The sequence below is a fragment of the Nyctereutes procyonoides genome, unplaced genomic scaffold (genome assembly GCF_905146905.1).
Source record: "Nyctereutes procyonoides isolate TBG_1078 unplaced genomic scaffold, NYPRO_anot_genome, whole genome shotgun sequence".
NCBI classification, from domain to species: domain Eukaryota; kingdom Metazoa; phylum Chordata; class Mammalia; order Carnivora; family Canidae; genus Nyctereutes; species Nyctereutes procyonoides.
Genome location: NW_026575139.1, coordinates 37,067,214 through 37,084,725, shown reverse-complemented (window position 1 = coordinate 37,084,725; position 17,512 = coordinate 37,067,214). Strand labels below are relative to the sequence as shown.

At 37.6% G+C, this 17,512-nt stretch overlaps 1 protein-coding gene across 1 annotated transcript in view; it reads right to left on the bottom strand.

The window, feature by feature from the left end:
- The window catches only part of CUNH14orf39 (chromosome unknown C14orf39 homolog), a 51,633-nt gene extending 46,565 nt beyond the window's left edge, over positions 1-5,068 (bottom strand). Inside the window, exons 1-3 of the mRNA XM_055303611.1 lie at positions 5,020-5,068; positions 4,869-4,925; positions 1,455-1,581 (exon numbers count right to left, since the gene is read on the bottom strand). Coding sequence (XP_055159586.1) covers positions 1,455-1,581; positions 4,869-4,925; positions 5,020-5,068 — 233 coding nt within the window. The remainder of the gene's footprint in view (positions 1-1,454; positions 1,582-4,868; positions 4,926-5,019) is intronic.
- Between the last annotated feature and the right edge of the window lie 12,444 nt (positions 5,069-17,512).

The following is a 17,512-nucleotide window of genomic DNA, read 5'->3' as shown; positions in this document are numbered from 1 at the left end:
TCCAGTGTTGGCAAGGGCATGAGGAAACAGGAACACTCATACACTGTTGGCCAAAGTATGAATTAATATAATCCTTTTGTGGAGAGAAGTTTGGCATTATCTATCAAATGTTTAAATATGCATACTCTCTGATCTAACAACCACACTTCTAGACTCATTCTACAGCAACAGGTCTATAAATGTGGAAGGATACCTGTACAGGTTGTTCATAAGAGGGAAAAACTGGAAACCTAACTGTCTATAATAGGAGAATGATTAAATTTAAAATAAACCAAGACTATACCCTATGGAGTTGTTAAAGATTGAAATCTATACATAATCATTATATGTATAGTATCATTTACAGAACATAATGTTGATTTTTTAAATAGTAAGTACAGTATGATCCCATTTTGTAAAAAGAAATACATAGATAGATGTACATATAAGTTTATTTAATAATGACATTGAATTTTTATTGAAAAATGTCTGAAAAGATAGCCAGAGCCATTAAAAATTATTACCTATAGGGAAGAAGACAGAGGGTTGAGGTGGGAACTGCAGGCAGAAAATAACTTTTTACTCTACACATTTATATAGTTTTTGAATTTTTATTCTAGGTATGTATTATCTTTATAAAAGGGAAAATCAAAAAAGACTTATTAAAATTTTGAATAAATATTTTTAAAACAAATATGATTCTAAAGTATAGTAGTTAATACAAAGATAACGGTCTACATAAAGCACAGAAAACTAACACATTTTATTTTCTTAATATACAATAAAGTTCCATTAGTAAGCCTTTGTTTCAAAATGTTTATGTCTTATAATAAATTTAACTACTATGTTCCAGAACCTGAAGCCATGTTGAAAGAATTCTTAACATACTGAATATTTTTACTTTGAAAAGGAACTTATTTGAGTCTAGATTCCCCTAGATAATGATCTTAAAAACTCAAAGATGGAAATCATTTCAACTGTACTGACCTAATAGGAACTTTATATACTGAGCCTATATTGTTCAAAATTCTGTAGAATTCTGGAGTTGGAGCTGTATTAATTACAGAGATCTTACAGCACTTCTACTTTTCTTTTGATTTTCCTATGATCCCTTTTTACCAAAGCATGTAGCAAAGCAATTTAAGACCTGATTATTTGATAGTACAAAACACTACTTTAAAGCAACAATGTCTTCAATTATAAATGATATAAATTATAAATAACAGAAACTTTGAATAAAGAATCTAGTGACAGGGACGCCTGGGTGGCTCAGCGGTTAAGCGTCTGCCTTTGACTCAGGGCATGATCCCAGAGTCCTAGGATCAAGGCCCACATCGGGCTTCCTGCATGGAGCCTGCTTCTCCCACTGCCTGTGTCTCTGCCTCTCTCTGTGTGTCTCCCATGAATAAATAAATAAAATCTTTTAAAAAAATCTACTAACAATTACTGAAAGTTACTTTCTTTCAAATACTCACTTACTACAGTTGTCTTTGATCTCCTTACTATGTTTACAGTAATGACCAATTTCCTCATCTGTTGTATTTATAGTTTCATGTATCTTACAAATAGTTGCCTTGTTTTCTTTAATATCTTCAAAGCATTCTGGAAAGGAGAAATGTTTATTTTCTTAAGGTAGAAATCATAAACTCAAAATTAACAAATACAGAGGAAAAAGGGGTATAGCAACTGACCTAAAAGGAGGAGAATTAGAGAAAGGAGAAGAAATGAGGACTGAGATGGGAAGACCCAATACTAAAAAGCACAGAACCAGAACCAGGCTTGCTCCTAGATCCAGAAGCAAAGGATTTGTGTTTGGGACAGAAGAGAAGTACATCTGAAACTAACAGTATACTAGAAATTAACTGACTGGAATTTAAATAAAAACTTAAAAAAGAAAGAAAGAAATGTCCCTGTTCCTTATCTTTAACATAAGAGAGATAGATTAAGTGACATCTAAGATCAATGGCATCTTATGAGAGTATGAGTTCATGTAAATCTTTAGTCTCATATGACACTAGCTGATCTTGGTTTTGACAAATGTAAAATTTGTCTTCATTGATTCCGTGTCAACTAATTATTAAATGCACCTTCAACTCACTTATTTCTTTGTTACTAGGGAATAAATACAAAAATGCAATTTCTTAAAGATTAAAATAAAGCCTTAACACTCTACATTCTTTTTTGTTGCAGAATGTTAACCAAATTCTACATTTTCAGAACTATTAAGAAATTAATAATGACATGTAAAAGATTTATTTTTATTCACTTATTTAAATTCAATTAGTTAACATATACTATATCATTAGTTTCAGAAGTAGAGTTGTTATTCATCCATGTTTGTACCCTCCTAAACGACCATCATCCAGTTATCCAACCCCCCAGCCACCTCTCCTCTAGCAACCCTCAGTTTGTTTCCTATTCTTAAGAGTCTCTTATAGTTTTCCTCCCTCTCTAATTTCATATTTTTCCCTCTCTTCCCCTATGATCATCTCTTTTGTTTCCTAAATTCCACATATGAGTGAAACCATATAATTGTCTTTGTCCAACTGCCTTATTTCACTCAGCATAATACCCTCCAGTTCCATCCATATCATTGTAAATTCCATCCTTTTTGGTGGCTGAGTAATATTCATATATATATACATATATATTTATGCATATATATGCATATATCTCACATCTTTTTTATGCATTCATCTATCAATGGACATCTGACTTCTTTCCATAGCTACTAGGTACTTACCACAAAGATACAAATATAGTGATCCAAAGGGGTAGCTGCACCCCAATGTTTATAGCAGCAATGTCCACAATAGTCAACTATGTCTAAAAAGATTTTTAAAATTCACTGAAATGATCCAAAAATATATAAAGAACTTATCAAACTCAACACTCAAAAAACAAAATATCTAGTTAAATAAACAGAAGACATGAACAGACATTTTTCCAAAGAAGACATACAGATGGCTAATAGACACATGAAAAGATGTTCTACATCACTCATCATCAGGGAAATACAAATCAAAACCACAATGAGGGCAGCCCTGGTGGCGCAGAGGTTTAGCACCGCCTGCAGCCTAGGGTGTGATCCTGGAGACCCTGGATGAGTCCCAGGTCAGGCTCTCTGCATGGTGCCTGCTTCTCCCTCTGCCTGTGTCTCTGCCTCTCTCTCTCTGTGTGTGTGTCTCTATGAATAAATAAATAAATCTTTAAACAAAAATTAAAATAAAAACCACAATGAGAGATCACCTCATACCTGTCAGAATGGCTAAAATTAACAACAGATGTTGGCAAGGATATGGAGAAAGGGGAACATTCTTATAATGCTGTGGGAACGTAAACTGGTACAGCCACTCTGGAAAACAGTAAGGAGGTTTGTCAAAAAGTTCAAAATAGAACTACTCTGTGATCCAGCAATTGCACTACTAATTATTTACCCAAAGGATACAAAAATACTGATTCAAGGGGTGCCTGGGTGGCTGTCAGTTAAGCAATGAACTCTTGGTTTTGGCTCAGGTCATAATCTCAGGGTTGTAAAATGGAGTCCTGGGTCAGGCTCTGTGCTGGGTGTGGAGCTTGCTTAGGATTCTCTCTCTCTCTCTCTCTCACTCTGCAACCCCCTCGCCCCTGCACATTCTCTTTCTTAAAAAAAAAAAAAATTGAAGGGGCACATGCACCCTGATGTTTATAGCAACATTATCAACAATAGCCAAATTATGGAAAGAGCCCAAATGCCCATCCATTGATGAATGGATAAAGATACGGTGTAGGGGCACCTGGATATAGTCAGTTGGGCATCTGACTCTTGGTTTCATCTCAGGTCTTGATGTCCATGTCGTGTGATTGAGCCCCCCAAACAGCTCCATGCTCAGTGTGGAGTCTGCTTGAGATTCTCTCTCCCTCTCCCTCTGACCCTCTCACTCATGCTGTCTCTCAAATAAATAAATAAATACTTAAAAAAAAAAAAGATGTGGTGTATATATGCAACGGAATATTACTCAGCCATTAAACAGAATGAAATCTTGCCACTTGCAATGACACGGATGGAGCTAGGGAGTATTATCCTAAGTAAAATAAGTCAGCCAGAGAAAAACAAATACTTTATGATTTCATTCACATGTAGAATTTAAGAAACAAAACAAATGAACACACAGGAAAAAAAGAGAGAAGCAAACCACAAAACAGACTCTTAACAATAGAGAACCAAGGCTTGCTAGAGGGAAGGTAGGTGGGGGAAATGGGTTAAATCAGTGATCGGTATTAAGAAGGATGCTGGGGATGAACACTGAGTGTTGCATGTAAGTAATGAATCACTAAATCCTACACCTTAAACTAATATTACACTGCATGTTGACTAACTGGAATTTAAATAAAAACTTGAAACTACAAAAAAAAAATAAATTTAGAAATAAAATCAAGGGACGCCCAGGTAGCTCAGCGATTGAGCATCTGCCTTCAAGTCCTGCATCCGGCGTCTTGCAGGAAGCCTGCTTCTCCCTCTGCCTGTATCTCTGTGTCTCTCATGAACAAATAAATAAAATCTTTTAAAAATTTTAAAAAGAAATAAAATCAAAAAATTCACTCGTTTGAAATAACCTGTTATTTGAGAAAAATAACGTATTTTCAACTGTGCTTAATTAAGTCATTATGTCTGCTTAAAGCAAAATTCTTCAATGCAAAATCATTGAAGGATGAATACAGAAATTTAGTACTGAAAAGCTGTAATTAGGGCAAACAGCTTAGTATTAGTCACTATATAGAACTGGCACAAAAGTTAAAATGCCAAAATGTTTAGGATAAGTTATCCTAAACAAGGCAGATGTTTATTGTCTTATATACCATAAAAAAATTTAAAAAACAGAATAACTTTATCATGCAAAAAGACTTACTATTAATTCGTTGAATCATATCTCCTTTGGTACTTATATCTTGCTCATACTGGAAAACTAAAAAAAAAAAGTAATTATTTTGTGACTTCATTGTTAAAATGTTAAATGATAATACAAATAATTACCTATTTCTTTTTCATTTTGTACCTACCAAATTCTAGCAAAAGTCTGTCCAAACTGACAAAGAGGCTGTCATTCATCTTGAATACTGTATTTAAAAAAAGAAAAAGAATTGTTAAGGATTTTCTGAAGTCATATACAAAATAGCATATATTCGTTCGGTAACAACCTTTTTAGCCAGGCATTATTACAGAAAAATGTGGGGGGAGCAAGCAGTGAGGAGGCGCGAGACCCCTTCAGCCCAGGACTGGGCACAGCCCTAGTAAGGCACTTAGTGAATAACTTGCTGAAACTCGCTGCAGGACTGAAACATCTGGGGGCGCGAGCGGGGGGAGGGGCCTCATAATCCTTCATACGTGGTATTGCACCACTTCGTTGAATTTCTGGAGTGCACAGACACCAAGACTTCTCTAAAGGATATGACCTTTAAAATAAATATTATCTCTGAGGATGTCCTTTCTCAGCGTTTGTACTACTACGCCTTAGCAAGATCCCTAAGGAAAGTCCTTAACCGACACCAAGGTAAAAAAAAAACAAGGAAGAGGGCTAATTTACACTTAACGAATTTCCCACCAAAAAATCTAAAAAGTGGAGGTTTCCACAGGACTGCCAAGCCGCGTTACAAAATACGCCCGAGGCGGGACTCCTACTACCCGTCACGCGCAGATTCGAGGAGCCGTTTTGAAGCGCGAAGTTCGCTCACGACCCCCCACCCTCACGGCCTAGGCGCTTCCCCTCACCCGGTTCCCTCCCCGCCCTCCGGCCGCGCGGCGGCGCCCACTGCTTGGGGCGGCTCCGAGGCCGGGGGTCGGGGGGAGGCCGCGCGCCCGCAAGCCCCCCACGCGACCGCTGCGCGAACTCCGGGGACGGGGCCCGTCAGCCCCTCAGTCCCCTCAGGCTCGCCGGCCCAGGGACGAACTGCCGCACACAGCTCCCTTCCCCGCCCACCTCAACGGCCCCTCGGGGACCCGAACGTTCCAACCGTCCCTTCTCCGGGTCCCACAGCTCTACTCAGGGTACCGGCGCGGGGTGCTGGACGCAGAACCCGACACCGAAAGGAGGGCGGCCGTCCTCTTCGGCCCCACGCAGCCCCGGGAGAGCCCGCGAAGCCCGCGGCGGGAATTGCAGATCGCGCTCCGGAGCGAGATCGAACTCCCCGCGAGACCTGCGCTGCGGCAATCGGCCTGCCTCCCCGGGCGAAGCGCGAGCCGAGCTCCCTGGAACCCCCGGAGGGGTGGGGAGTCGGGAGCCCTGACGAGAGGAACGCGGGACCCGTCAGGGATTCTCCTGTGGCCTTGAAGACAAATGCTGTTTTAAGACTATTCATTCCTCTCGTGACAGAACAGTTTTAAAAAGTGTTTTGAGAGAACGGCAATAAAAATTGGTAATTACTGTAACGTGAAAGTTAAAAAAAAAACTCGAAATCAATCATCGGAATTCAATTTTGCATTGAGCATTTTCAAAGCTTCTTTAAAAGCAAGCGTGGTAATTCAAACACATTTTCGTTCAACAAACACTGAGTGACTCGTTTGTGTAGTTTCAACTAAAATGCACGTTAATATTTTTTGTCGAATTGCTCACCTTTGGGTAATTTGTGCTCTTAGAATTTGTCAGCATATCCAAAGTAGAAAAGAGTGGAGAAAAAAAGTTATTTAAGCAAATTAGCCCCCAATTGTTTTAATTATTGGTATATTTCTGGTAAAGACATTTTTAATACTAAATGATCTAAATAATTGCCTCAATTCGCAACTCAAACTCACAGATTATGAAAATGAAAAAGAAATTTTCAGAGGTTTTTCTTGCTTAAATACCTCAGATTATGTGTGCATAACTGACTTTATTATGTGATGTACAGTTGCTCATTAGTATTAATGATAGTAAGCCGTCAAAACTAATGAAGTTTGATGATGTAAGAGATTTAACAGCTTTATTCATATACTTGTTTATGACATCTGTTTAGGAAGGCATAAGAGCATAAATATGAAAGTTAAACTTATTTAGATTTGTTGGTACTACATTGCTATGACTGTCAAGACAATTTGGTAGGTCAAAAGAGTTGATTCAGTTCAACTTAAAAGTAGATTTTCTTATAAAAATTTGTGGAAACCTAGAAACCCCACCTTGCTGACACCTGAAAATAAATGTGTTTGCATTTAAATTCACATTATGCATATCCTGATTATTCTCACAAAAATACAACTGCATTCTACCAAAACCACTACTACGGATTCTATTCCAAAAAAATTCCTTCTGGAAAGCAATGAAAATGAAGAAGTTGATTTTGGAACTACTACAGAGTTTGATTTTATTTTTTTAAGGATTTTATTTATTTATTTATTTATTTATTTATTTATTTATTTATTTATTTATTTGACAGAGAGCACAAGCAGGGGTAGCAGCAGGCAGAGGGAGAAGCAGGCTCCCAGGTGAGGGGCTCAATCCCAGGACCCTGGGATCATGACCTGAGCCAAAGGTAACACGTAACAGACTGAGCCATCCAGGTGTCCCTACTGGAGAGTTTTAAATAACAAATTTTATTCTTCCTTCTATATTACCCCAATAAAATATACAGCACCATTTGAAAATTTACAGTCCACTGACTCAGGTAAACACTTATCCTAACAAATCATTTTCTGGGAAAGTACTCCCATAAAAAATCCTTTCCTACCTATTATTAGCACCTTCCTCTTTGCTCCAGACATGCAAATCAGAAACTGAAGAAATTCTTTATTTAAACCTGCTCCCCATTCTAATTGTACTGTATTCCTTTTCTTCCTTTCACTTCTAAATCTATCCAACAGAAACACATCTTCTATTTACTATTGATTTCCACTCCTTTCCCCATTGACTTTTTAAACTCATCTGCTATCCCCATCACATTTAGCTGCTTTATCAGATAATCAATAAAGTATTTTTACCCCAAATCTAATGGTCTTTTCTCAGTCTTATCCTTTTTAAAAAACTTCCCCATCTTTGGTCCTATTAAAAGTCTTTGCAACCCTGACTTCCAAGACACTAGTCTCTCATAGTTTTCTACCTCTCCAACCTGCAGTTCTGATTCTGCTTTCTACTTCTTTACTGTTTACCATCACTACCCAACTACGGACTCTCATCAAAGCCTTTTCTTGAACTCTGCCCTTCTCTATACTCTTTTCTTTGGATTATTCATTCTAATGACTTTAGTTATTTCTGTGCTTAAAATTCCCAAATCTGTATTTCTGGTCCTATCTTATTATCTGAGAGTTATATAAATATTTACATTTACATGCTTTTCCATCAACCTGGGTTCAATCTGATCCAAATTCAAAGTCATCTCTTCCTTTCCCTCTAACACATCTGTCTCAGTAGCACAGTTATCCTCCCCCAAAATCAATTACATGGAAAGTTGGTATCTTTTATGACTCATTACTCCCTTCATCTCTTGTAACTATTCACAAAGTCTTGTTGATTTTTTCTTTAATATATCCCTCATATATATATCCAATCAACTTCATAAACCGTTTTTGTAGGCATACAGATATGGATTCAACTTCTGGTTCTATAATTTCTTAGGTTAAAGCATTGGGCAAGCTTCTAACCCAAGCTTAGTTTCCTCAAATATAAAATGAGAATGAGTAAGTCTAACATCGTTGGGCACCTGGCTGACTCAGTTGGTACAACAGGTAACTCTTGATCTCAGGATTGTAAATTTGAGCTTCATGTAAGGTTTAGAGATTATTTAAAAACAAAACAAAACAACAACAAAAAACCCACAGCATCTTGACTTCTGAGATACAGTATTTACCTATTTTTTCTATTTCTAATAATTGATCTCTTCTTTCAGATTCATCTTCTACTTAATCACGAAATGTTATAAATTCCTTGGGCTCATTCCTAGCCCTTTCCTTATTCTGTACTCTACATTAAAGTAATTCATCCCTGCATGCAGCTTACTCTACAACTACTATACAGATGACTCACAAATGTATATCCCTAGCCCAGACCTCTAGTATCAATCCACATCCTTAGTGGCAAACAACAGAAGGTGATTGTAGCTGATTTAAGCAAAAACAGAATTTGTTTAAATGATATTGCCTATCACAAAATCCCCAGAATAGCTACAGAACCAGACTCAGAGGCAACCTAGGAAGGAGCAATGCCCAAATTCATATCAAAGAATTGGAGGTCAAGACAACACAACCACAAAGCACTAAGGACTATAGTTTTTTCCACTACCACCAGCACAAGATGCTTCTGTTACCTCTACTACCAAAACTGTGCTACAAACTTGATCTTATTTTAACTGCCACCACTGACAGGGGAAATTCTTCCCAGGGCACACTTCTTTGTGTCACTCCCAATTCAAAATTTGGGATGGGTACACTTGATTTGGGGAAGCCTAGGCCACGTGCTCCATCTCTTGTTTCCCTAAGACTGAAGGTAAAAAATATTCTCTAATTATAAGTGGATCTAAATGCTGAGAAGTAAAAAAAATAACAGAAACTTTCTATGATACCTATCCTCTGAGTTGCAGATGTAAATATCTTAATTGCCTACACAATTAGCCAAAACATAACTCATGTTTTTCCCTCCACTAATGCTGGGCCTTTTTTGTTATCTCTCTTTCCGTAAATATGACCAGTGTCCATTTGTACATGCCATAAATCTAGGCATCATCATTGACAGTTTTCCTTTCATATCATCCCCCATATCTAATCTACCTCTTACATATCTTTCAAATCCATCCATTTCTCTCCTCAATTGCCACCATTTTAGTCCAGGTTGCCATCATTCTCTCACCTTGATTATTAGAATAGCTTCCAAACTAGTTTTGCTGTATATCTACTCTGACCCTTTAGTCCATTCTTCATTCATCTTTCAGTGGAGTGATTTTAAATGCAAGTTTATTATTCTCTTTTTCTTTGTCTCTGTCTCTGTCTCTCTGTCTCTAATACACACACACCTTAAAACACTTCAATGGCAATGACTTTCTATTATTGTTCTGAGGACCAAATTGTTATTATAGCTTGTAAGGCCCTTTATGATCCTGTCCCTATCTACCTCTGCTTCTTCATATTATACCAACTCTTATTTTCTTCCCTGGAATCCAGCTTTATAGACCTTCTTTCAGTTTTTAACATGTTCCTTTACAGACATTGCACTTGCTGGCTGCTCAGCCTGGAATGCTCTCTCCTTCATTTAATAAAATCCTAACTCTTCAAATCTCTATTCAAGTATCATAGCCTCAGTAATGCTCATTATAAACTCTCAGAGTTCATGTATTCATCCTTCATAGCCTTTAACATGGTTATAATTCTACATTATGTGTGTAATTATTATATAAATATCTCTCTCATCCATTATATTTTAGATTTCATAAGAACAGGTCCCATCCCCTCTGTTACCCCTCCCCCAATACACAAACACATTGACAGCCACAAAGAATAATCCCAACTCAATTCACAAGCAATTATAAGGTATTAAATGGCACCCCATTCTAAGAACAGTCCTTATAAGGGAAAACAATCATAGAGGAGGAAAGAAAGCAATTTGAATTTGCTAACACAAATTTATTTACATAAATGGCAATCAGGTCGATGAAAAAAAAAAAAAACTTAAAGCATGCCCAGATTTTCAAATATGCATGATGAAATTTACATTTTAATATTAAATTTACATGTTAATATTAATTAAAACAACCCTCTCTCCTTTGTTTCTTCATCTGATCCCTTGTGGTAAGATTAGATCACCTTCTTGGCCACATTAGGTTTGTACTTTCATCACTTCCTTGAATTACCACATCAATAAAATACGAGTAGTTATTTGACAACTCTGCTCTGTTTTATTGACAATAATCCTAATCCTAGTAGGTTTCCTTCTAAATGCATGCAAACCATATTAGGCAAATGCAAACAAACAAATGAAAACAGCCTTTTTTGTTCCTGTAGATCTCATAGGCACCATTTAATGTTAATTTGACCCATTCAAAAAAAAAATTGACCCATTCATTGTTTTACTGTTCAGGTATCTTTGATTCTGGTTTTGATGCAATCCTATTTCCCTAAGTATATCTACTTACTTCTAAAATCCTAATAAGTGAGATCTTAAATTCTAATTTACCTCCCTTATTCTATCCTTTATGTCACATAATTCTTTACTTTTATTCCTTTTTATTCACCATTGTACGCCCAACATCTAGCCAGTGCCTGACACAAGATAAACACTCAACAGATACTTTAATTAATGAATGAATGAGAAGTGCTAAAGAAATGGTTTTATCATTTTGTATCAGGATTACTATAACAGACTGGGGATGATCCAATCCCTTTGATCTATCTTATATTCTTCCTATTCCATCCGACAACAATACTGATTTTTCTTGCATCTATGTCATTATGATATCCATCTAATTTGAAAGAAATTAATGATTATATTTTCCTCTCCTTCAAATTGGAATGTCTATACTATTTTAAGACCTTCTATAATTTGACCTCGATTTTATATCCCAACAAAATCCTCTCTTTTTAGCAGCCCAGTTCTCTCACTGATCCATGAAGACACTATGTTTATTTAAGCCTCCATGGCTTTGTGTTCAATGTTCCTCTCAACTGGAAAGTTTCTTCTTGACCCAATTAAATCAATTGTAGAGAAATAAAGGCTTAGGACATTCAAGAGTCCCTTCTCAGACAAAAAGAACTCCTCTATCTTAACAGAAACCAATCACACTATGTATCTAGCTATCACAGGGCTCATCTCAGGGATGGACATGTGACCAGGCCAGGAATGGCCTGGCCAATCACAGTACCCCATCCCCAGGGCCAGTCTTTCCTTAAATGGTATGTGCAGAATGATAAAAGAAAAATGTCTCTCTAAGCTACTGAGCTCCAAAAACCTTGTAAGGCTGGAGCTACTCAGTGTCCTTCTCTCCACATGGAAAAACCTGCCCTATAATGAAGGCAACAGAGACAAAAGCAGAAACAAGATATAGAAGAGTCAACTACTCCTGGACTTCCAGTTCTATAAGTCAATAGATTCCCTATTTGTTCATAATAGTCTAAGTTCAGTTTATATTGCCTGCACTTATATTTAAATGCAGAAAAACAGAGATGATAAAATTTTGTATCATTACATATGCCATTTGAAAATTCATTGCATTGAGTTCCCAAGCATCAAAGTTAATTAAATTTTCCTTGTTTAGTTTCCATCAATTAATTATAATCATATAATCATGCCATGTTTTAGTTTGTTTCATATTTGGTCCATGATTTCTTATACATATTTTGTTTTTCCTGGAGTTTCAATTATACTTTTCCCCACCTATAAAGAGAAGAATCACATATCTTCTTCACCATATCATTAAACACCTCAGGTGCCTTACTACTTGTTAAATGTACTAGCATAATTTCTAAGCTCAGAATAAGCATAAACACTATTTTGAGAGACCAATACCTTGCCAGGCTAATCACTCAATTTCATTACAGACTATTTCTTAGGCTTCAGTCTGGGTGCATTCACAGGAGTAAGAAGGGATAGCAGAGTCCATTTACCATGGCCTTGCTCTGGATAATTTTTCAAGATATAACTTCATTTTCTTTTTTTTTAAGATTTTATTTATTTATTCATGATAGAGAGAGAGAGAGAGAGGCAGAGACACAGGCAGAGGGAGAAGCAGGCTCCATGCAGGGAGCCTGATGTGGGACTCGATCCTGGGTCTCCAGGATCATGCCCCGAGCTGAAGGTAGAGCTAAACTGCTGAGCCACCCAGGGATCCCTATAACCTCATTTTCTGCTCCTCTTCCCCTTTTAATTATCTATAACTACCAACTCAGGGAGAATCAACAGAAAAACTTCCTCATTCATTCATTTATTTTATTTTTTTAATGAAATTTTTTTTTAAGATTTTATTTATTCAGAGACAGAGAGAGAGGCAGAGACACAGGCAGAGGGAGCAGAAGCAGGCATCATACAGAGAGCCTGATGTGGGACTCACTCCAGGGTCTCCAGGATCACACCCTGAGCTGCAGGCGGCACTAAACCGCTGCACCACCAGGGCTGCCCTCATTTTAAACAATAGTAAATATGCATTATTGTACAATGCTGTATACAATGATGCCTACAAAATCTATGGAATTGTATAGGACTTAAGACTTTTTTAATAATAACCTGAAAGCAGTTCTCATGTCTGCTTTTCCTATAAGAGGAAACTATAAAATCTTACTGAAGGACAGAAAAGAACATTTGAATAAGTGACAGCCATTCCACTAACCTGAATGGGAATATTCAACATCGTAAAGCTGTACTTTATCCCAAATTAATCTATTTATGTAATGCAATTTTTTGGAGGAGGTCATTGAGAGGACATGGCTGCTGGTTGAGCTGTGAGCTAGACCCAAGCACTTGGAGGCTCCTCAACTCCTCCCTTATCCTTGGGTTGCCTACCATGTCCCACCACGGACATAGCCTTGTGAGAGTAAGGTATTAATGAGACCAACTGGACTGTACACATAACTGAACCCAGTTAAGGCCTCTATAAACTTTTAAGATTGGCATGTGGATACAGAGATCTACTCATCTACTCATCTTGTGCCACCCAAAATAAGACTTGTAAATAAGTTCCCCTGCTTATCTAACCTGCCACCTACCAGCCTGAAGCAGTCTGACTCTTCCTTTGGTTTCTCTTGCCCTCTGTCCACAGAAGTAAGTTTCTGAAATAAGTTGGAGACTTTAGCATGCCATTTTGCAAAGCAAGGAGGGTACAAACTGCCAAAGATTAAGATCCAAACACCTGTGACAAAGCCTGATTAGGATGCTAAAAGGTAGAATTACTGAAAAAGTGAGGAGAGCAAAGTGGAAGATGTTGTGGTTATCCACAATGATACAGAGTGTCCCATGCTGTCTGACCCATAATACAAAGGACAATTTTAAATAGTAATTATCCTAGAATTCTGAAAATAGAAAAATATACCCCAAAACTCCTAGGAGAAAATGTGCATTCTTTCTTTGTCCTTTGAGGTTGTAAATTTATCATATTTGAAATGTAAACATCCCAGCAGATAACTAAAACATTAACCTACAATTGACTGAAAGTGAAGAAGAAAAAGGGGAGGGAAACGTTTTTTTTAAGATTTCATTTATTGGGATGCCTGAATGGTTCAATGGTTGAATGTCTGTCTGCCTTCAGCTCAGGGCGTGATCCCGGGTCTGAGGATCCAGTCAAGTCCCACGTCAGGCTCCCTGCAAGGAGCCGGCTTCTCCCTCTGTCTGTGTCTCTGCCTCTCTGTGTCTCTCATAAATAAATTAATAAAATATTTTTTAAAAGAAAAGGAAAAAGAAATATTTCATTTATTTATTTATTTATTTGACACAGAGAGAGCACAAGCAGGTGGTGGAAAAACCAATAAAAACACTTGCTGGTGGAAAGCAAGAGGGAGAGGGAGCAGTGGAAGAGGGAGGTTGAGAGAGAGGAGAGGGAGAAGCAGGTTCCCCACTGAGCAGAGAGCCCTGACATGGGGCTCAGTCCCGCTAGGATCAGGACCTGAGCCAAAAATAGATACTTAACCGACTGAGATACCCGGACACACTAGAAGTTTTTAAAAATAAAGACAGCTACAGAACCTTCCTTGCTCCAGATCCAGTCCACCAAAAGATTACTAGTAAAGGGCAAATACAAATCTTAAAAGTCTTCTCCACAAATAGTAAAAGCTTTAGCCACATTAGTGAGTAACCTTAACTTGTTGCATCAGAGACACATTTGGGTTCATCAGAGACACATTTGGGTTTTAGAAATTAGTGAGTTTTACATTGTTATACCTGACTCAAGAATAAAGTTTTGGAATGAAAACTACAGAGTCTTTGATTTTGTCTGTATGCTTATGCATGTCTGTGGATATATGTTATATATATGTGATGACTTTCTGCCTCCAGAGGGTATTGCCAAAATTAATTTGTAAAAGAGCTCTATTCAATTGGCTTACAGAAAAAAAAAAGATTTAAAATCAATAGTGTTCTTACATTAACCTGAAACTTAATTTTCTTTCCTAACCCCATTTATTGAAGAGAATTTTTCCCCATTGTATATCTTGTCTTGTTTATCACAGATTCTCTCTATTCTGTTCCATGGATTTATATGTCTATTTTTGTGCCAGTACCACACTGCTTTGATTAGTATAGCTTTGTAGTATATCTTGATATCTGGGATTGTGATACCTCTAGTTTTGTTCTTCTTTTTCAAGATTAGATTGCTTTAGCTATCTGGGGTCTTTTGTAAATACTAAAATAAAAATTTTAGCACTATTTTTTCTGTGAAAAATGCTGTTGGTATTTTAATAAGGATTGCATTGTCTTTGTAGATTGCTTTGGGTAGTATGAATTTTTACCAGTATTAATTCTTCGAATCCATGAGCATGGAATACCTTTCATTTGTTTGTTTTGTTTTTAATTTCTTTCATCAGTATTTTATGGCTTCGGAGTGCAGGTCTTTCACCTTATTGTTTATTCCTGGGTATTTGAAGTCTTTAATTATCACTTTGGCTAAATGGATAACTGAAGTATTGTATCACAGTGACCTATAATCCTATTTAATCAAGAGTTTTAACTTTTTGATAATTTTGACAAAATTCCCCAAAATCAAATTCTAAATAAGCTTTTATTGACCTTGAGCTAACTTTGGGATTTTTCAGAGGAGCCCTAGAATATCTCAAAAAATATGCTCTCTCTCCTTATAAAAGAGAGATATTAGACTAATCAGGCATATGTGTCACATAAAATTACATGGCAAGCATTGTAAAAAAAAAAGAAGTGATGCTAAACTTTAAGTTATTTCACATAAATATATGTTATTAATACAAGTGTTCCTGCAAAAGTATTTCATCATCAAAGATACTTATAGAAAAGACTCTGACAAGCATAGGTTTCTGATAACTAAGTTCAATTTGCTTTCACATGGGAGGGATAATAATAGACTTTTCATGTGCTTCCCCAAGGCTATTCGCACAGCCCTGCATTATAAAATAGTAGCCTGAGACCTATCCCTGTTCTTCTTATCAGTAAAATTGGCCCATTATGTTGACAATACAGAACTAACATGTAAAGCCTTGCCTCTGCTGCATGACACTCTGTAGACTTTGCTAGAACATCTGTGAGGGAGAGAATAGACAGTGAACCCACAGAAAATTCAGAGCCCAGTCACTGCTGTAAAATTTCTATGAATGGTTTGGTCAGGAAAGATGCATGTTATCCCAGAAGCTGTGATCAATGACATGCAAGCCTATCCAACCTCTAAGAATATGAAAGAGGTACAAGCTTTTATAAGGATTTGGGATTTAGGAGGACTTTTATTCCTCATCTGTTACAGTGCCTCTGTTTCTTATACCACCTGGTGAAGAAAGGGTACATGTAGGGCTGGATATCAGAGCCAGTTTTAAAAAGGCAAAAATACTAGTGAAGCAGCTTAAATCTCTAGGCATCTCCCACACAGAGCTATCATTTGAGTGAGAAGTGTCTATGTCTCCAGAAGGTATGGGTTGGGCACTATGGCACAGGAAATAGAAGAGAGTACCCTTGGGATTTTTTTGTCCCAGCTCTGGAAGGGAGCAGAAACTCCATATACCCCACACAAACACACAGCTTCTAGCAGTGTATACAGTATTCCTCTAGGTAGAGCCTCTCACAAAGGAACAGCATATCATAGTAAGATCTTCCCTTCCTATCAAGAAGCTCATGGAGAATATGTTCCTTTGACCCACTTCTGCCATAGCTCAAACTCTCAAGTCTAAGTGGCATGCTTATTTGTAACAGAGGAGTATCCTGTCTGCCAGCCCATTGTCTCTATAAATGCTGTGTTACCAAGTCCTGTAGAGTATGTAAATCCTCCAAATGCTCCTGCTCCTATTCCTTTTTTTTTTTTTAAAGATTTTATTTGTTTGACAAATAGAATGAGAGAGCACAAGCAGTGGGAGCAGCATAGGGAGAGGGAGAAGTAGGCTCCCTGCTCAGGCAGCTGGATCCCAAGACCCTGGGATCATGACCTGGGCTGAAGCCAGATGCTTGACTGTCAGAGCCATCCAAGCACCTGGTTCCTGCTCCTATTCTTGTGATGACCCTTGCAAGCTGTAGAGAGAGAGTGGGGGGAATTCCCACTGATGCCTGGTATACAGATGCTTGGAAACAGGAACAAACCAAAGCAGCCAATAGGCTAAACTTAGAACAGTTTGATGTTCACTGTGTGATTTTCAATGGGCTCAGCATCATAAGTTTGACTTATGAACCTTGGCCATTACCCTCTGCACTGACAGGCTGTTCTGAAGGGATTAACCCTTTGGCTTGGATAATAGCAAGCTGAGGGGTAGATGATTATGAATAAGCCCTTGTGTGGTTAGGATATATAGAAAGACATTTGGATTCACCTGCCAGAGCCTGAGGCAGTCCTCATTATCTTCCATGTCCAAGCTCATAAGGCACTGGCACCTGCTGGCAATCAGGAAGCTGATGCCTTTGGCTTGGGTATGAGCCCTCGCAACTGACCCTTCAGTAGCTATAGGTTTGGT